Source organism: Pleurodeles waltl, chromosome 3_1, assembly GCF_031143425.1.
Source record: "Pleurodeles waltl isolate 20211129_DDA chromosome 3_1, aPleWal1.hap1.20221129, whole genome shotgun sequence".
NCBI classification, from domain to species: domain Eukaryota; kingdom Metazoa; phylum Chordata; class Amphibia; order Caudata; family Salamandridae; genus Pleurodeles; species Pleurodeles waltl.
In genome coordinates, this window is record NC_090440.1 from 15,576,618 (window position 1) to 15,598,204 (window position 21,587).

The 21,587-nt window shown below is 48.7% G+C and overlaps 1 protein-coding gene across 1 annotated transcript in view; it reads right to left on the minus strand.

Annotated features, from left to right (window-relative positions):
- The window catches only part of LOC138283695 (SPRY domain-containing SOCS box protein 3-like), a 64,359-nt gene that overhangs the window by 31,764 nt on the left and 11,008 nt on the right, over window positions 1-21,587 (minus strand). The window contains exons 2-3 of the mRNA XM_069221699.1: window positions 4,457-4,630; window positions 3,450-3,581 (exon numbers count right to left, since the gene is read on the minus strand). Coding sequence (XP_069077800.1) covers window positions 3,450-3,581; window positions 4,457-4,628 — 304 coding nt within the window. The 5' untranslated portion in view covers window positions 4,629-4,630. The remainder of the gene's footprint in view (window positions 1-3,449; window positions 3,582-4,456; window positions 4,631-21,587) is intronic.

Genomic DNA, 21,587 nt, shown 5'->3' on the forward strand with positions numbered 1-21,587 from the left:
CAGTCGCGGTCAGGGGGAGCCTCTGGATTCCCTCTGCAGGCGTCGCTGGGGGGGCTCAGGGGGGTCAACTCTGGCTACTCAAAGGGTCGCAGTTGCCGGGGAGTCCTCCCTGTAGTGTTGGTTCTCCGCAGGTCGAGCCGGGGGCGTCGGGTGCAGAGTGGAAAGTCTCACGCTTCCGGTGTTTGTTGCAAAGATGCAGTTTCTTTGGAACAGGGCCGCTGTCCTCTGGAGTTCTTGGTCCTTTTAGATGCAGGGTAGTCCTCTGAGGCTTCAGAGGTCGCTGGACCCTGGGGGACTCGTCGCTGTTGCAGTTTTTGTTGAAGTGGGGAGACAGGCTGGTAGGGCTGGGGCCAAAGCAGTTGGTGTCTCCGTCTTCTCTGCAGGGCTTTCAGGTCAGCAGTCCTTCTTCGTCTTCAGGTTGCAGGAATCTATCTTGCTTGGTTCTGGGGGGCCCTAAATACTCAATTTAGGGGTGTGTTTAGGTCATGCTAGCCTAACGCGGATGGGCATAGCAGCCTCTCCTGGCATAAGGGGTCACCCAGCCACTTCACCACACGGGCAACATCCCAATAGATGCAGGGACGGATTTATCCCACCACAGGCTTTGAATCCATGCAACAACGGCCCCTCCTGGCTCACGGGGTTGACAGTCAAAGTAGGCAAATGGGAAGCAGCCCGATCAGTGTGGGGGCGGGTCTGTCCCGCCACAGACGATTAGCACTTAGAGGCAGCCCCTCCTAGTATACGGGTTTGCCCAGTTCAGTAAGAATGCAGGTACCGGCCCAATTGGTGCGGGGAGTGGGCTTCTCCTACCGCTCTCCTGCAATCAGTTCACAGCGGCACCTCTGTCATATTCAACAAGCACACAGGCAACAGCCCGATCGCTGCGGGAGTGGGTTTTTTGCATCACGCTCCTGCAAATCAGTTTATGGCAGCCCCCACTGTTATACAGGGTTACCAATTAAGTCCAGCACATGGGCAAAAGCCCGATTGGTGCAGACTGGATTTCTCAGACCTCGCACAGAGTTGTCACACCAGGACTCCCTTATGAACCTCGATGTCTCCAACGCTCTCCTCTTCCTCTCGGGCACACTGGTCTTTGCAAGCAGGTACGGGCTGGTGCTCGAGGCTCCAGGCAGGTGATTTGGGATCACCCAGGTGATGTCCCCTCACCCAGCAGGGAGACTAGCAGGCTGGGCCCCTAGTCCTGGTCACAGGTGGAGGTTTTGCAGAGCTTCCCCTCCTCACACTGCCCGGCTGGCTGCTCTGCAGATGATAAAGTACCATCTCATACTCCCCAACTTATCGTTCTTTTCCAGACACAAAGGGGCATATTTATACTCCGTTTGCGCCAAATTTGCGTCGTTTTTTTCGACGCAAATTCGGCGCAAAACTAACGCCATATTTATACTTTGGCGTTAGACACGTCTAGCGCCAAAGTATGAGTAAAGAGTGTAATTTTTTTGCGTGAACGCCTTCCTTGCGTTAATGAGATGCAAGGTAGGCGTTACCGTCCCAAAAAATGACTGCGACGCAAATGTGTCGTATTTATACTCCCGGGCAAAAATCACGCCCGGGAGTGGGCGGGGCAAAAAACCCTGCATTTGCGCCTCTTTTTAACGCCTGGGTCAGGGCAGGCGTCAAGGGACCTGTGGGCTCAAAATGAGCCCACAGCTGCCCTCCCATGCCCCCAGGGACCCCCCCTGCCAACCTTGCCCACCCCAGGAGGACACCCAAGGATGGAGGGACCCACCCCAGGGACATTCAGGTAAGTTCAGGTAAGTATAAATTTGTTTTTTTTTAATATATTTTTTTGGCATAGGGGGGCCTGATTTGTGCCCCCCCTACATGCCACAATGCCCAATGACCATGCCCAGGGGACATAAGTCCCCTGGGCATGGCCATTGGGCAAGGGGGCATGACTCCTGTCTTTACTAAGACAGGAGTCATGTAAATGGCATCTGGGCGTCGTTAAAAATGGCGCAAATCGGGTGGAGGCGATTTTTTAGCGTCAACCTGACTTGCACCATTTTTAAGACGCCCTAACGCCATTTTTCCCTACGCCGGCGCTGCCTGGTGTACGTGGTTTTTTTCCACGCACACCAGGCAGCGCCGGTCTGCTTGCGCCGGCTAACGGCATTCAATAAATACGGCGCCCGCATGGCGCTTCAGAATGGCGTTAGCCGGCGCAACCATTTTTGACGCTAAACTGCGTTAGCGCAGTTTAGCGTCAAAAAGTATAAATACGGGCCAAAATGTGATTTAGGGTCTGGACCTTTGACGTTTTATGTTGGGGTTCTGCTTCTTTGAAGTAGACATCGCTCCCCTTTATTCTTCCTCCTAAAGGATGTCTGTCCCAGCAGACAGGACTCCGAAGCTGATCAAGCCACAACAAGACGCATGGCAGTGACCAGAGTTCACACCCGGATGTCAGCCACAGTGATATGTGCATCAAAGGATAATCCTGGGCCATCAGCCCTACTCTTGAGGATTCTCTTATCAGCCCCATCTCCCTCCTCCTGAGACGTGTCCAGGCCCCGTCCTTGAAATGCACAGGGAGAGCCAGGGTCCCCCTCATCCAGTGCTTGTCCCACCCAGAAATGTAGCAATAGACAAATCTGTCTAGGGAGATGCATCTCCTCCTCATGTCTTCACCAAGCAGGCCTGGGCTTCTCAAAATGGAACCCATGCTCGTCCCTGTAACGTGCTCCGTGCAGACACTTCTGCGCTCGGTGTGCACTCACAGTACACTCCACTGTCCAGTGTGCACCATGCTACATACCAGCATTCCCACATGTAGCACACGCACTCAGTCTAAGCACACTGTTCAGTACCACAGTCTCTCTGTACTGCACCAGCGTATGTCACTTTAAACACACACTGGCAGCGCGCACACACATGTAGCCCGTGCACACTGTACCACACTTTACCCTCTGTGTAGTGTATGTCTTGCATGGTCATGTGCATTCGGCTCAAGGTTCCACCATGAACGCACTGACACACCAACCTGATGTAGGCCAAGGGTGAGTTAAACACACAGCAGCGGAATCTTTAAAAAGGTGAGTGAGACTGAAGGCGTCACTCCAGTGACACGGGGTGAAAAGGACCTGTTCACTACTACTGATCACTATACGGTATCCTACCGCCACTGTGCTTGTGCTGCTTAACTCCAGGTGAAGGCGGCAGCCGCCCACTACAATGACGGCATGCTTTGGACGTCCCTCCCAGTCCAACAAGAACATAATCTGAGAGACAGACGTATGTCGTGGTGCACACATGATAAGTGTTCTGCCGTGACAAAAAATCAGCACTTGGGACCCAGACAACAATACAGTTGGGCACTCAGGGCAGGGGTGCAATTCTCTCACCATCCTGAGGTGTTTTCCACACATTATTCTCATTACTCAATAACCCAACAATCTTGTAGGAGAAAAAGTTCTTTAACATACCCAGCAGGTCAATGTAGGTGTAATTCCCAGCATGCAACAGCGCCTGTGGCGTCCCGATTCCCAGCATGACGGACAGTCCGTAGGGCGGTTCCAGGAACACGATCTCCCAGTAGTGCTCCCCCTGGGTGAAACCTGAACGTGGGACGGGGAGGGTGGTGTATGAAGAGGGAAGGAGAAGGCGAGAGGGACAGATTAGTACCCTGTGGAGGACCATCACCTGAAAGTTACAGAAAAGACAACATTACTTCATGAGGACACAAGTAGCCCTAGATCTGGTCTTTCTCGTCCAACAGCTAGGACACTCGCCACCTGCCGGCCAGGGCAGAAAGTGCTCGTTTAAATCTAAGAGACCAACCCTGCTGACAGCACCCCCAGGTACACTGACCTGTAGCATGATGGTGCCTAGACTTCGGCCCTGAAGGCAGAGCTCAAGGCAGGCAGTGGGAACAACCAGGGGCAATGGCTATGAGCAGTACAATCACTGTGAAGACATCTTTACCACCAGCCAGCATCTCCGAAGCTTTAGGGGTGTAGAGGTCAAGAATTGGGCAGGAGACCTCTTTGGGTTCTGATCCAAGGCGCAGCACGTGACTAAGGAAACACATTTAAGGGACTCTAGCTTGAAACCATACAACAGCATTCTCGGAACCCACATCTGGACAAACCTGCATCGCCTAAGGGGCTCAGTCCAACATTAAAAAGGTGATGGGTGGAAATGCTTGAGCCCACCACTCTAGCATTCCACCCATCACCCCGCTGGGAATTCTGCTGGGTAGCATTCCATCTATTATAGCTCATGTATGCCATTTTAGAATGAAACAGCCATATGCAAATTATTCAATTTAGCGGCATTCCAGCAAGGACTACTACCCCAGATTCCATCCATATGAAGTCACAGGCACCCTCAGGTGAAGACAAAAATAAAACTGCTCCTGTGTGTCTGGACATGGACAGATAAGGTAGACGTATGAGTATAGAGTGACTGATTCAAGAATTCTGGTGCCTACCTTTGGTGCCCCGGACCCCTGCAGTTCCTTGGCTCTCTACAACGGGGTCAATGTGGAAGTACACAGCTTGTTTGCAGGAGGACAGCTCTGCAGCAGGTGACTTGGCGTTGGTGTCCCAGACCCAGGGCTCCTCCATATATCCTGCAGTCACTGGCACTGCCAAGGGGGCCATCCCTGGAGGAGAGAAAGCAGTGCTTTAAGACACTTTGCGCATGCAGTTACAATACTTCAATTATTGTCAAATCAACTAAGTTTAGAGTGCCACTTGGAGTAGTTCATTTTGGTAAGGTAGAACTAAATATTATGGTCGATTCAGGGTCCGCTATTACTATTTTCACAGATTACACATTTTGTAATTTATGGAAAATGTATAGTTCACAAAAAGTGATGTAGATCCAAAAGCATTTGGAGATTTTGATATTAATATGTTAGGATACTTTAATGACACTTTAGAGTTCAAAGGCCGTATTATCAAAACAAAAATGTATGTAGTGAAAAACAGAAGAAATATTGTTGTTTGGCAAGACCTGTGTAAACTAGGTATGATAATACTTAAACCAGGATGATCTGATCCTATCGTGTTGGGAGATTTGCCTGTTTCATTTATGGGTAATGAAAATAATTAAATTGTTGGGTTTAACTATTCAAGATGTACCGAAAAATAACTAAGCAGTAACCTGCTGTACATAACGTTTGACTTGTGCCCCTTTCAGTAAGGAAAGAATTGTAGGAATTACTTGCTAAGTGAAGAAGGCATAATTGAACCTGCTGGCTCTTCGGGATGGGTTTCAGCAGTGGTAATTACCAAAAAGAAAATGAAGAAATAAGATTGTGCGCTGATTTAAGATCTTTAACCAAAAATATTCCCAACCGTTACCAAAAATTCAAGAAATATTAGCTGCCGCTAAAGGGTCAAAATATTTTTTGTCGCTTGACCTTAAATCAGCGTATCATTGGAGGAAGCTGGCTCTGTATATACTACACCAGAGGCTGACCGGTCTCTGCCAACCTGCCACTTCCAGACTAGTTTCTGGTCACATGGGGTGAGTGCCTTTGTGCACTATGTGACCAGGAACAAAGTCTGTCCTGGGTGGAGGTGTTTCACACCTCCCCCCTGCAGAAACTGTAACACCTGGTGTGAGAAGGTAGCCTCTTTCTAGCCTTGTTACCCCCACTTTTGGCCTGTTTGTGAGTGTATGTCAGGGTGTTTGTCACTGTTTTCACTGTTTCACTGGGATCCTGATAGCCAGGCCTCAGTGCTCATAGTGAAAACACTATGTTTTCAGTATGGTTGTTATGTGTCACTGGGATCCTGCTGGTCAGGACCCCAGTGCTCATAGGTTTGTGGCCTATATGTATGTGTCACTGGGACCCTGTCACACAGGGCCCCAGTGCTCATAGGTGTGCATGTATATGTTCCCTGTGTGGTGCCTAACTGTCTCACTGAGGCTCTGCTAATCAGAACCTCAGTGGTTATGCTCTCTCATTTCTTTCCAAATTGTCACTGACAGGCTAGTGACCATTTTTACCAATTTACATTGGTTTACTGGAACACCCTTATAATTCCCTAGTATATGGTACTGAGGTACCCAGGGTATTGGGGTTCCAGGAGATCCCTATGGACTGCAGCATTTCTTTTGCCACCCATAGGGAGCTCTGACAATTCTTACACAGGCCTGCCACTGCAGCCTGAGTGAAATAACATCCACGTTATTTCACAGCCATTTTACACTGCACTTAAGTAACTTATAAGTCACCTATATGTCTAACCTTTACCTGGTAAAGGTTAGGTGCAAAGTTACTTAGTGTGAGGGCACCCTGGCACTAGCCAAGGTGCCCCCACATTGTTCAGAGCCAATTCACTGAACTTTGTGAGTGCGGGGACACCATTACACGCGTGCACTACATATAGGTCACTACCTATATGTAGCTTCACCATGGTAACTCCGAATATGGCCATGTAACATGTCTATGATCATGGAATTGCCCCCTCTATGCCATCCTGGCATTGTTGGTACAATTCCATGATCCCAGTGGTCTGTAGCACAGACCCTGGTACTGCCAGACTGCCCTTCCTGGGGTTTCACTGCAGCTGCTGCTGCTGCCAACCCCTCAGACAGGCAGCTGCCCTCCTGGGGTCCAGCCAGGCCTGGCCCAGGATGGCAGAACAAAGAACTTCCTCTGAGAGAGGGTGTGACACCCTCTCCCTTTGGAAAATGGTGTGAAGGCAGGGGAGGAGTAGCCTCCCCCAGCCTCTGGAAATGCTTTCTTGGGCACAGATGTGCCCAATTCTGCATAAGCCAGTCTACACCGGTTCAGGGACCCCTTAGCCCCTGCTCTGGCGCGAAACTGGACAAAGGAAAGGGGAGTGACCACTCCCCTGACCTGCACCTCCCCTGGGAGGTGTCCAGAGCTCCTCCAGTGTGCTCCAGACCTCTGCCATCTTGGAAACAGAGGTGCTGCTGGCACACTGGACTGCTCTGAGTGGCCAGTGGCACCAGGTGACGTCAGAGACTCCTGCTGATAGGCTCCTTCAGGTGTTAGTAGCCTTTCCTCTCTCCTAGGTAGCCAAACCCTCTTTTCTGGCTATTTAGGGTCTCTGTCTCTGGGGAAACTTTAGATAACGAATGCATGAGCTCAGCCGAGTTCCTCTGCATCTCTCTCTTCACCTTCTGATAAGGAAACGACCGCTGACCGCGCTGGAAGCCTGCAAACCTGCAACATAGTAGCAAAGACGACTACTGCAACTCTGTAACGCTGATCCTGCCGCCTTCTCGACTGTTTTCCTGCTTGTGCATGCTGTGGGGGTAGTCTGCCTCCTCTTTGCACCAGAAGCACCGAAGAAATCTCCCGTGGGTCGACGGAATCTTCCCCCTGCAACCGCAGGCACCAAAAAGCTGCATTACCAGTCCCTTGGGTCTCCTCTCAGCACGACGAGCAAGGTCCCTCGAATCCAGCGACGCTGTCCAAGTGACCCCCACAGTCCAGTGACTCTTCAGCCCAAGTTTGGTGGAGGTAAGTCCTTGCCTCACCTCGCTGGGCTGCATTGCTGGGAACCGCGACTTTGCAGCTACTCCGGCCCCTGTGCACTTCCGGTGGAAATCCTTCGTGCACAGCCAAGCCTGGATCCACGGCACTCTAACCTGCATTGCACGACTTTCTAAGTTGGTCTCCGGCGACGTGGGACTCCTTTGTGCAACTTCGGCAAGCACCGTTTCACGCATCCTCGTAGTGCCTGTTTCTGGCACTTCTCCGGGTGCTACCTGCTTCAGTGAGGGCTCTTTGTCTTGCTCGACGTCCCTTCTCTCTGCAGGTCCAATTTGCGACCTCCTGGTCCCTCCTGGGCCCCAGCAGCGTCCAAAAACGCCAAACGCACGATTTGCGTGTAGCAAGGCTTGTTGGCGTCCTTCTGGCGGGAAAACACTTCTGCACGACTCTCCAAGGCGAGAGGGATCCGTCCACCAAAGGGGAAGTCTCTAGCCCTTTTCGTTCCTGCAGAAACCTCAGCTTCTTCTGTCCAGTCGAAGCTTCTTTGCACCCGCAGCTGGCATTTCCTGGGCATCTGCCCATCTCCGACTTGCTTGTGACTTTTGGACTTGGTCCCCTTGTTCCACAGGTACCCTAGATTGGAAATCCACAGTTGTTGCATTGCTGGTTTGTGTCTTTCCTGCATTATTCCTCTAACACGACTCTTTTGTCCTTAGGGGAACTTTAGTGCACTTTGCACTCACTTTTCAGGGTCTTGGGGAGGGTTATTTTTCTAACTCTCACTATTTTCTAATAGTCCCAGCGACCCTCTACAAGGTCACATAGGTTTGGGGTCCATTCGTGGTTCGCATTCCACTTCTGGAGTATATGGTTTGTGTTGCCCCTATCCCTATGTTTCCCCATTGCATCCTATTGTAACTATACATTGTTTGCACTGTTTTCTAAGACTATACTGCATATTTTTACTATTGTGTATATATATCTTGTGTATATTTCCTATCCTCTCACTGAGGGTACACTCTAAGATACTTTGGCATATTGTCATAAAAATAAAGTACCTTTATTTTTAGTATAACTGTGTATTGTGTTTTCTTATGATATTGTGCATATGACACTAAGTGGTACTGTAGTAGCTTCACACGTCTCCTAGTTCAGCCTAAGCTGCTCTGCTAAGCTACCATTATCTATCAGCCTAAGCTGCTAGACACCCTATACACTAATAAGGGATAACTGGGCCTGGTGCAAGGTGCAAGTACCCCTTGGTACTCACTACAAGCCAGTCCAGCCTCCTACATTGGTTGTGCAGTGGTGGGATAAGTGCTTGAGACTACTTACCACTCTTGTCATTGTACTTTTCATAAGAGAAAAATATACAAAACAAGGTCAGTGTATATACACATAGCCAAAAAGTTTTGCATTTCCTCTTTTCACTCTTTTCTAAGTGCTGAAAAGTACTCCTAAACTTTCAAAAAGTTCTTAAAAGTTTAAAAAGTTTTTTTCTGTCTTTACAAAAAGTGCTAAAAACTTTTGTCTCTTTCTCTATCACTTTAACTCTCTCTAAAAAATGTCTGGCACAGGCCAAAGTGTTGATCTGTCCAAACTTGCATATGACAACCTTAGCTGGAAAAGAGCAAGGAGTCTCTGTATAGAGAGAGGTTTGAGTGTAGGGAAGAATCCTGCCTTGGAACTGTTAATTAACATGCTTAGAGAACAGGATAAGGCCAGAGGTGGCCCATCTGTAGAAAAAGTACCTAATAGTTCCCAATCAGATTCAGGGACTCCCCCAGGAAAAGATTCAGGAAAGAAACTTCCTAGCCTGCCCATTACTAGACAATCTAGCATAGATGGTAATGATGATGAGCCACACCATAGAAATAGTGTTGTCTCACATCATAGTAAAAGCATTTATTCTCACCATACTGGTAGTAATGTTTCTGTAAACCAAGCTGTTAAGTTGGCTTCTGTAAGGGACAGGTCTCCTTCTGTTCATTCCCATCATAGCTCTGTTTCTAGAAATGTCCCTCCCACCAACCCTGATGACAGAATGTTAGAGAGGGAACTCAATAAGTTGAGGGTGGAACAAACCAGACTGAAGCTTAAAAAGCAACAGCTGGATTTGGATAGACAGTCTTTTGAATTAGAGAAGGAAAGACAGAAGTTGGGTTTAGATACCCATGGTGGCAGCAGCAGTATTCCCCATAGTCATCCTGCAAAAGAGCATGATTCCAGAAATCTGCACAAGATAGTTCCCCCTTATAAGGAGGGGGATGACATTAACAAGTGGTTTGCTGCACTTGAGAGGGCCTGTGTTGTACAGGATGTCCCTCAAAGGCAGTGGGCTGCTATCCTATGGCTATAATTTAGTGGAAAAGGTAGGGATAGGCTCCTTACTGTGAAAGAAAATGATGCCAATAATTTTACAGTTCTTAAGAATGCACTCCTGGATGGTTATGGCTTAACCACTGAACAGTACAGGATAAAGTTCAGAGAGACCAAAAAGGAGTCTTCACAAGACTGGGTTGATTTCATTGACCATTCAGTGAAGGCCTTGGAGGGGTGGTTACATGGCAGTAAAGTTACTGATTATGAAAGCCTGTATAACACAATCCTGAGAGAGCATATACTTAATAATTGTGTGTCTGATTTGTTGCACCAGTACCTGGTAGACTCTGATCTGACCTCTCCCCAAGAATTGGGAAAGAAGGCAGACAAATGGGTCAGAACAAGGGTGAACAGAAAAGTTCATACAGGGGGTGACAAAGATGGCAATAAGAAGAAAGATGGTGAAAAATCTCAAGATAAGCATGGGGATAAGGATAAAACCAAAGATCCCACTTCAAATCTTAAACACTCTTCAGAGGGTGGGGATAAAACAAATTCTTCCTCTTCTTCCCAACCTGCACACATTAAAAAGCCTTGGTGCTTTGTGTGTAAAAACAGAGGCCATAGGCCAGGGGATAAGTCCTGTCCAGGTAAACCCCCTGAGCCTACCACCACTAATACATCAAGCTCTAGTGCCCCTAGCAGTAGTGGTACTAGTGGTGGGACTGCTGGCAACAGTCAAGCAAAGGGTGTAGTTGGGTTCACTTATGGGTCCATAGTGGAAACTGATGTAATCAGTCCCAAGACAGTTTCTGTCACACCTAGTGGCATTGGCCTTGCCACACTGGCTGCTTGTCCCCTTACAATGGATAAGTACAGGCAGACAGTTTCAATAAATGGTGTTGAGGCCTTGGCCTACAGGGACACAGGTGCCAGTTTTACTTTGGTGACTGAAAACCTAGTGCACCCTGATCAACACATCATTGGACAACAGTATAAGATTATTGATGTCCATAACTCCACTAAGTTTCTTCCCTTAGCTATAATTCAGTTTAGTTGGGGTGGAGTTACTGGCCCTAAGCAGGTGGTGGTATCACCTAGCTTACCGGTAGACTGTCTCTTAGGTAATGACCTAGAGGCCTCAGGTTGGGCTGATGTAGAGTTTTATGCCCATGCAGCCATGCTGGGCATCCCTGAGGAATTGTTCCCTCTCATTTCAAGTGAAATGAAAAAGCAAAGGAGAGAAGGCCTGAAAACTCAGGATCCCTCTCCATCAACAGGTAAAAAGGGTATCACAGTATCCCCTAACCACCCTACCATTCAGGATACCATTCCTGTGGTGGGAGAAACCTCTCCTGGGGTGGCACCTGTTCCAAGGGAATCATCAGCTGGCAAAGCTGGACTCCCTGAGGTGGAAGTACCTCTCTGTGGGATAACTAACATTGGTGAGAAAAACAGCACCATTTTAGTTAACATGGAGCATCCCTCCAACCCTCCCAGAGAAACTTTAGTGCAGAAACCCTGCACTACCTCACAACACTTAGGACAGCATCCCTGCCCTAGTGTGGAGCTCATAGGACAGCATCCCTGCCCTGCTCCAACTCAAGAGAAACAGCATCCCTGTTCTCTCTTCCAGCCAGATGGACAAAGTTTTTGCCCAGCTATGGCTTTTCTGAGACAGCATCCCTGTCTGGCATTTCCATCACTACAAATAGGTTCAGTGGACAATTCCCACTGCTCTAAACTAAAACTTACTGATAGAAACTCTGAAAATACATCTTCACATTGTTGCTTAGCTAAAAAACTTCAAACAGGGTGGTTTACATCCCCACAGGGAAGTAACCATATAGTGGATGATAAAGGGAGTAACCAGTCTATTGCAGAGCTACTCTCTACTTATCACCACTTAGACAATAAAGTCTCAACTGGCCAAGGTTAGCCTTATTGTCCTTCGTTTGGGGGGGGGTTGTGTGAGAAGGTAGCCTCTTTCTAGCCTTGTTACCCCCACTTTTGGCCTGTTTGTGAGTGTATGTCAGGGTGTTTGTCACTGTTTTCACTGTCTCACTGGGATCCTGATAGCCAGGCCTCAGTGCTCATAGTGAAAACACTATGTTTTCAGTATGGTTGTTATGTGTCACTGGGATCCTGCTGGTCAGGACCCCAGTGCTCATAGGTTTGTGGCCTATATGTATGTGTCACTGGGACCCTGTCACACAGGGCCCCAGTGCTCATAGGTGTGCATGTATATGTTCCCTGTGTGGTGCCTAACTGTCTCACTGAGGATCTGCTAATCAGAACCTCAGTGGTTATGCTCTCTCATTTCTTTCCAAATTGTCACTGACAGGCTAGTGACCATTTTTACCAATTTACATTGGTTTACTGGAACACCCTTATAATTCCCTAGTATATGGTACTGAGGTACCCAGGGTATTGGGGTTCCAGGAGATCCCTATGGACTGCAGCATTTCTTTTGCCACCCATAGGGAGCTCTGACAATTCTTACACAGGCCTGCCACTGCAGCCTGAGTGAAATAACATCCACGTTATTTCACAGCCATTTTACACTGCACTTAAGTAACTTATAAGTCACCTATATGTCTAACCTTTACCTGGTAAAGGTTAGGTGCTAAGTTACTTAGTGTGAGGGCACCCTGGCACTAGCCAAGGTGCCCCCACATTGTTCAGAGCCAATTCACTGAACTTTGTGAGTGCGGGGACACCATTACACGCGTGCACTACATATAGGTCACTACCTATATGTAGCTTCACCATGGTAACTCCGAATATGGCCATGTAACATGTCTATGATCATGGACTTGCCCCCTCTATGCCATCCTGGCATTGTTGGTACAATTCCATGATCCCAGTGGTCTGTAGCACAGACCCTGGTACTGCCAGACTGCCCTTCCTGGGGTTTCACTGCAGCTGCTGCTGCTGCCAACCCCTCAGACAGGCAGCTGCCCTCCTGGGGTCCAGCCAGGCCTGGCCCAGGATGGCAGAACAAAGAACTTCCTCTGAGAGAGGGTGTGACACCCTCTCCCTTTGGAAAATGGTGTGAAGGCAGGGGAGGAGTAGCCTCCCCCAGCCTCTGGAAATGCTTTCTTGGGCACAGATGTGCCCAATTCTGCATAAGCCAGTCTACACCGGTTCAGGGACCCCTTAGCCCCTGCTCTGGCGCGAAACTGGACAAAGGAAAGGGGAGTGACCAATCCCCTGACCTGCACCTCCCCTGGGAGGTGTCCAGAGCTCCTCCAGTGTGCTCCAGACCTCTGCCATCTTGGAAACAGAGGTGCTGCTGGCACACTGGACTGCTCTGAGTGGCCAGTGCCACCAGGTGACGTCAGAGACTCCTGCTGATAGGCTCCTTCAGGTGTTAGTAGCCTTTCCTCTCTCCTAGGTAGCCAAACCCTCTTTTCTGGCTATTTAGGGTCTCTGTCTCTGGGGAAACTTTAGATAACGAATGCATGAGCTCAGCCGAGTTCCTCTGCATCTCTCTCTTCACCTTCTGATAAGGAAACGACCGCTGACCGCGCTGGAAGCCTGCAAACCTGCAACATAGTAGCAAAGACGACTACTGCAACTCTGTAACGCTGATCCTGCCGCCTTCTCGACTGTTTTCCTGCTTGTGCATGCTGTGGGGGTAGTCTGCCTCCTCTCTGCACCAGAAGCACCGAAGAAATCTCCCGTGGGTCGACGGAATCTTCCCCCTGCAACCGCAGGCACCAAAAAGCTGCATTACCGGTCCCTTGGGTCTCCTCTCAGCACGACGAGCGAGGTCCCTCGAATCCAGTGACGCTGTCCAAGTGACCCCCACAGTCCAGTGACTCTTCAGCCCAAGTTTGGTGGAGGTAAGTCCTTGCCTCACCTCGCTGGGCTGCATTGCTGGGAACCGCGACTTTGCAGCTACTCCGGCCCCTGTGCACTTCCGGCGGAAATCCTTCGTGCACAGCCAAGCCTGGGTCCACGGCACTCTAACCTGCATTGCACGACTTTCTAAGTTGGTCTCCGGCGACGTGGGACTCCTTTGTGCAACTTCGGCGAGCACCGCTTCACGCATCCTCCTAGTGCCTGTTTCTGGCACTTCTCCAGGTGCTACCTGCTTCAGTGAGGGCTCTTTGTCTTGCTCGACGTCCCTTCTCTCTGCAGGTCCAATTTGCGACCTCCTGGTCCCTCCTGGGCCCCAGCAGCGTCCAAAAACGCCAAACGCACGATTTGCGTGTAGCAAGGCTTGTTGGCGTCCTTCCGGCGGGAAAACACTTCTGCACGACTCTCCAAGGCGAGAGGGATCCGTCCACCAAAGGGGAAGTCTCTAGCCCTTTTCGTTCCTGCAGAAACCTCAGCTTCTTCTGTCCAGTCGAAGCTTCTTTGCACCCGCAGCTGGCATTTCCTGGGCATCTGCCCATCTCCGACTTGCTTGTGACTTTTGGACTTGGTCCCCTTGTTCCACAGGTACCCTAGATTGGAAATCCACAGTTGTTGCATTGCTGGTTTGTGTCTTTCCTGCATTATTCCTCTAACACGACTCTTTTGTCCTTAGGGGAACTTTAGTGCACTTTGCACTCACTTTTCAGGGTCTTGGGGAGGGTTATTTTTCTAACTCTCACTATTTTCTAATAGTCCCAGCGACCCTCTACAAGGTCACATAGGTTTGGGGTCCATTCGTGGTTCGCATTCCACTTCTGGAGTATATGGTTTGTGTTGCCCCTATCCCTATGTTTCCCCATTGCATCCTATTGTAACTATACATTGTTTGCACTGTTTTCTAAGACTATACTGCATATTTTTACTATTGTGTATATATATCTTGTGTATATTTCCTATACTCTCACTGAGGGTACACTCTAAGATACTTTGGCATATTGTCATAAAAATAAAGTACCTTTATTTTTAGTATAACTGTGTATTGTGTTTTCTTATGATATTGTGCATATGACACTAAGTGGTACTGTAGTAGCTTCACACGTCTCCTAGTTCAGCCTAAGCTGCTCTGCTAAGCTACCATTATCTATCAGCCTAAGCTGCTAGACACCCTATACACTAATAAGGGATAACTGGGCCTGGTGCAAGGTGCAAGTACCCCTTGGTACTCACTACAAGCCAGTCCAGCCTCCTACACCTGGCGGTGAGCCTCAAAGGCTCAAGCCTGGTGTTACAACGCCCCAGAGCACTCCAGCTAGTGGAGAGGCCTGCCCACCAGGCACATCCCTCACTTTTGACGGCAAGTCCGGGAAGATAATGGGAAAAACAAGGAGGAGTCACCCCCTCAGCCAGGTTCACCCCTAAGATGACCAGAGCTGATGTGACCCCCTCCTTAGAAAATCCTCCATCTAGCTTTGGAGGATTTAGCCCAATAGGATTAGGGATGTCCCCCCCTCCCCAAAGGGAGGAGGCACAAGGAGGGTGTTTTATACCAAACTTCCCAGTATTCAGTGTAGCCATTATGGAACTGTGGAGTTCGTGTTTGACAAACTCCCAGACCATATACTCTTTATGGCTACCCTGTACTTACAATGTCTAAAAATTGGCTTGGACACTGTAGGGGCATAGTGCTCATGCAGCTATGCCCTCACCTGTGGTATAGTGAACCCTGCTTTAGGGCTGTAAGGCCCGCTAGAAGGGTGACTTACCTATACCGCAAGCAGTGGGTTGTGGGCATGGCACTCTGAGGGGAGTGCCATGTCGACTTAGTCTTTTTCTCCCCACCAGCACACACAAGCTGTGAGGCAGTGTGCATGTGCTGACTGAGGGGTCCCCAGGGTGGCATAATACATGCTACAGCCCTTAGTGACCTTCCCTGGCCACACGGCCCTTGGTACCAGGGGTACCTTTTACAAGGGACTTATCTGTGTGCCAGGGCTGTGCCAATTGTGGAGACAAAGGTACAGTTTTAGGGAAAGAACACTGGTGCTGGGGCCTGGTTAGCAGGGTCCTATCACACTTTCAATCAAAGCTGGCATCAACAAAAGGCAAAAGGTTAGGGGGTAACTATGCAAATAGTGGCATTTTCCTACAATCATCAAGTAAAACTCTCACCATTTACCACATTTGTATCACCAGTTGGTGCATACAGATATGTGTAGTTACCATTTGGACTTGCATCTGCTGCAAGTGTATTTAAAATAATTAATGGATGTTCAATTTAGGGATTTGGGTGGTGTTCAGAAATTTCAGGATAACATTTTTTTAAATGCTGTAACCATTTCTGTAAATAGATTAATGGTCAATCCAAAGGGGAAGTAACCTAGACTTCCGTGGTGATATAATGACTAAAATAATTCTAAGTGTACAAACAATGTAGCATCAATAGAAGTTTATTGCATTGTATTTTTCTTTAAACATTTTATTCTAGACACAAGGTTATATTTGTCTGAATAGGTGCTCCTAATAAAACAGTGAAAGTGATAAAAATGTGCAGAGAAGTGAAGGTGATATATACAATATGTACAACGGGTGGTTTTAGGAATATTATGGACTTCTAGTGGCTCCGTCAGTCCAGGAAGCCCTGAAGTCACATAAGATTTCTTTACAGTTCTATATTCCACACTCAAAGGTATGTCGACGTTTCGACCCAATTGCAGAAATAAATCAAAGGTGGGTCATCATCAGGAATGGGAACATTCAAGTCGGTAGCACCTATGGGTAGTGTAAATATCGAGTTACTAAAGGTCTGAATAATTTGTTTCTACTATTATTTAGAGGGGAGGGATTAAGCACTCACCTAAGATCCAGTATAGAAATACGATCTGGTGGTCTGGGGCATCTTCCTGGTAGGAAAATGACAATTATCGTGGTACTCTGTTTATATGTTAATTATGTGGAATGTAATCATAAGGTGAAACAGTGACCACTTATGTGTTATGTAGTTCACTGTATCCTGAGGACGTGGTCTGGGAGTCAAATAATGATCCAGTGGTCAGTGTTATGTCTTCCAGGTCATAAAAGCCCAGAGAGCCATTCATAAATGAAATCCAAGGCTCACGATATCTAGAAGACAATAGTCGTATAAACTAGCCATTGTTTAAGGGTGTGCTAGTCAAGTAAAGTGGTAAAAACTAAATGTATACACTTACTGGTCAGAATTAATCAAGGGATTACATTCTAAGGGCCAGGGCGAGTCATCAGGGATCTCCTGGCAACACACGATGGATCGTGTATTCCTTCGGTACAAGCCACACGTATAAGCGACGAGTCAGCTTAAGTATGCAATTGCTACCATCTTGGAGCGAGCAACTTCTTCAGGGATTGGTCCAAATGGCCACCAATCAGCATTCAGGAGCTCATGTTGTCAAGCTGCATTTGAAATCCGGCCGCCGGCTCGCGGACCAGGAAGAGAAGGTTCCCTTTCTGGTCCGTTATGGGCGCGCCTGAAAGTAAGCGCTTGTGTGTTTGAGGTATCTGAGCGGGGGGGCTTTCTGATCTGTGTTATCAAGACATGTTTAATGTACATATATACAATTTGAAAGAGGACCAAAATTTGTTGTATTAGTGAGGAAATCACACAGTATACAATGTATTGTGCATGTATTCGAATTACGAATATGGACCATTGTCAGTCGTGTTAGCGAAATGCAGTTGTGGAAAGCAAAGCACACTAATTGTAGTATGGAGTATTACACATATATTAAGGAGTGCGGATCTAGAATGGTCGGTGTGTCGACCAGAGGGCCAGCCTGAATGAGGTCGTGAAGAGTAACACCACGGGGTGCCATGGGGTGCTATCCATAAGTATTTCATGTTTCAAGCAAGCTTCTACCTCTATTCCACGGACCGTCTAAGCTTCACTGTCACCGCATACCAGCTTGTTTGAAATATCAAATACAGGGCCCTGATATACTTATGGATAGCACCCCATGACGTTATTCTTCACGACCTCATTCAGGCCGCCCCTCTGGTCGACATCCCGACCATTCTAGATCCGCACTCCTTAATATATGCGAAATACTCCATACTACAATTAGTGTGCTTTGCTTCCCACGACCGCATTTCGCTAACACGACCGACATTGGCCCGTATTCGTAATTCGAGTACATGCACAATACATTGTATACTGTGCGATTTCCTCACTAATACAACCAATTTTGGTCCTCTTTCAAATTGTATATATGTACATTAAACATGTCTTGATAACACGAATCAGAAAGGCCCCTCCCCGCTCAGATACCTCATAACACACACGCGCTTACTTTCAGGCGCGCCTATAGCGGACCAGAAAGGGAACCTTCTCTTCCTGGTCCACGAGCCGGCGGACGGATTTCAAATGCAACTCGACAACACGAGCTCCTGAATGCTGATTGGTGGACATTTGGACCAATCCCTGAAGAAGTTGCTCGCTCCAAGATGGTAGCGATTGCATACTTAAGCGGACTCGTCGCTTGTACCGAAGGAATACACGATCCATCGTGTGATGCCAGGAGATCCCTGATGACTCGTCCTGGCCCTTAGAATGTAGTCCCCTGATTAATTCTGACCAGTAAGTGTATACATTTAGTTTTTACCACTTTACTTGACTAGCACACTGTAGGAAGTTGGCTCTGTATGCACTATTTCAAAGTAAGGAATAGTATGCAGAGTCCAAGGGTTCCCCTTAGAGGTAATATAGTGGCAAAAAGAGATAATACTAATGCTCTATTTTGTGGTAGTGTGGTCGAGCAGTAGGCGTATCAAAGGAGTAGTGTTAAGCATTTGTTGTACACACACAGGCAATAAATGAGGAACACACACTCAGAGACAATTCCAGGCCAATAGGTTTTTGTACAGAAAAATATATTTTCTTAGTTTATTTTAAGAACCACAGGTTCAAGATTTACATGTAATACTTCAAATGAAAGGTATTGCAGGTAGGTACTTTAGGAACTTTGAATAATCAAAATAGCATACGCAGTTTTCATATAAATCACATATAGCTATTTTAAAACTAGACAGTGCAATTTTCAACAGTTCCAGGGGGGAGTGAGAGTTTGTTAGTTTTTGCAGGTAAGTAAACCACTTACGGGGTTCAAGTTTGGGTCCAAGGTAGCCCACCGTTGGGGTTCAGAGCAACCCCAACGTTACCACACCAGCAGCTCAGGGCCGGTCAGGTGCAGGGGTCAAAGTGGTGCCCAAAACGCATAGGCTTCAATGGAGAATGGGGTGCCACGGTTCCAGTCTGCCAGCAGGTAAGTACCCGCGTCTTCGGAGGGCAGACCAGGGGGGTTTTGTAGGGCACCGGGGGGGGACACAAGTCAGCACAGAAAGTACACCCTCAGCAGCGCGGGGGCGGCCGGGTGCAGTGTGCAAACACGCGTCGGGTTTACAATAGGTTTCAATGTGAGACCAAGGGGTCTCTTCAGCGATGCAGGCAGGCGGGGTAGCCACCACCTGGGCAAGGGAGAGGGCCTCCTGGGGGTCACTCCTGCACTGGAGTTCGGGTCCTTCAGGTCCTGGGGCCTGCGGGTGCAGAGTCTTTACCAGGCGTCGGGATCTGAAGAGCAGGCAGTCGCAGTCAGGGGAAGCCTCGGGATTCCCTCTGCAGGCGTCGCTGTGGGGGCCCAGGGGGGTCAACTCTGGCTACTCACGGTCTCGCAGTCGCCGGGGAGTCCTCTCTGAAGTGATTGTTCTCCACAAGTCGAGCCGGGGACGTCGGGTGCAGAGTAGCAAGTCTCACCCTTCCGGCGGGAAACGCAAGTTGTTTTAAAGTTGCTCCTTCGTTACAAAGTTGCAGTCTTGGGTGAACAGAGCCGCTGTCCTCAGGAGTTTCTTGGTCCTTCTAGAGCAGGGCAGTCCTCTGAGGATTCAGAGGTCGCTGGTCCCCGGGGAAAGCGTCGCTGGAGCAGTGTCTTTAGAAGTGGGGAGACAGGCCGGTAGAGCTGGGGCCAAAGCAGTTGGTGTCTCCGTCTTCCCTGCAGGGTATTTCAGCTTAGCAGTCCTCTTCTTCTTAGGTTGCAGGAATCTGAGTTCCTAGGTTCTGGGGAGCCCTTAAATACTAAATTTAAGGGCGTGTTTAGGTCTGGGGGGTTAGTAGCCAATGGCTACTAGCCCTGAGGGTAGGCACACCCTCTTTGTGCCTCCTCCCGAGGGGAGGGGGGAACATTCCTATCCCTATTGGGGAAATCCGCCATCTGCAAGATGGAGGATTTCTAAAGGTCAGAGTCACCTCAGCTCAGGACACCTTAGGGGCTGTCCTGACTGGCCAGTGACTCCTCCTTGTTTTTCTCATTATCTCCTCCGGCCTTGCCGCCAAAAGTGGGGCCGTGGCCGGAGGGGGCGGGCAACTCCACTAGCTGGAGTGCCCTGTGGTGCTGTAACAAAGGGGGTGAGCCTTTGAGGCTCACCGCCAGGTGTTACAGTTCCTGCAGGGGGAGGTGTGAAGCACCTCCACCCAGTACAGGCTTTGTTACTAGCCACAGAGTGACAAAGGCACTCTCCCCCTGTGGCCAGCAACATTTCTCTAGTGTGGCAGGCTGCTAAAACCAGTCAGCCTACACGGATAGTCGGTTAAGGTTTCAGGGGGCACCTCTAAGGTGCCCTCTGGGGTGTATGTTACAATAAAATGTACACTGGCATCAGTGTGCATTTATTGTGCTGAGAAGTTTGATACCAAACTTCACAGTTTTCAGTGTAGCCATTATGGTGCTGTGGAGTTCGTGCATGACAGACTCCCACACCATATACTCTTATGGCTACCCTGCACTTATAATGTCTAAGGTTTTGCTTAGACACTGTAGGGGCACAGTGCTCATGCACTGGTGCCCTCACCTATGGTATAGTACACCCTGCCTTAGGGCTGTAAGGCCTGCTAGAGGGGTGCCTTATCTATACTGCATAGGCAGTGTGAGGTTGGCATGGCACCCTGAGGGGAGTGCCATGTCGACTTATTTGTTTTGTCCTCATCAGCACACACAAGCTGGCAAGCAGTGTGTCTGTGTTGAGTGAGGGGGTCCCCAGGGTGGCATAAGACATGCTGCATCCCTTAGAGACCTTCCCTGGCATCAGGGCCCTTGGTACCAGGAGTACCAGTTACAAGGGACTTACCTGGATGCCAGGGTGGGCCAATTATAGAAACAAAAGTACAGGTTAGGGAAAGAACATTGGTGCTGGGGCCTGGTTAGCAGGCCTCAGCACACTTTAAAATCAAAACTTAGCATCAGCAAAGGCAAAAAGTCAGGGGGTAACCATGCCAAGGAGGCATTTCCTTACACAACCCCCCCCCCCCAAACGAAAGAGTATGAGACTAACCTTTCCCAAGAGAGTCTTCATTTTCTAAGTGGAAGAACCTGGAAAGGCCATATGCATTGGCATGGGCAGTCCCAGGTCTGTGTTCCACTATAAAGTCCATTCCCTGTAGGGAGATGGACCACCTCAACAGTTTTGGATTTTCACCTTTCATTTGCATCAGCCATCTGAGAGGTCTGTGGTCAGTTTGAACTACAAAGTGAGTACCAAAGAGGTATGGTCTCAGCTTCTTCAGGGACCAAACCACAGCAAAGGCCTCCCTCTCAATGGCACTCCAACGCTGCTCCCTGGGGAGTAACCTCCTGCTAATTAAAGCAACAGGCTGCTCATGGCCATCTTCATTTGTATGGGGCAAAACTGCCCCTATCCCATGTTCAGTGGCATCTGTCTGCACAATGAACTGCTTGGAGTAATCTGGAGCTTTTAGAACTGGTGCTGTGCACATTGCTTGTTTCAGGGTGTCAAAGGCCTGTTAGCATTCTACAGTCCAGTTTACTTTCTTGGGCATTTTCTTGGAGGTAAGTTCTGTGAGGGCTGTCACTATGGATCCATATCCCTTCACAAACCTCCTGTAGTACCCATTCAAGCCAAGGAATCCCCTGACATGAGT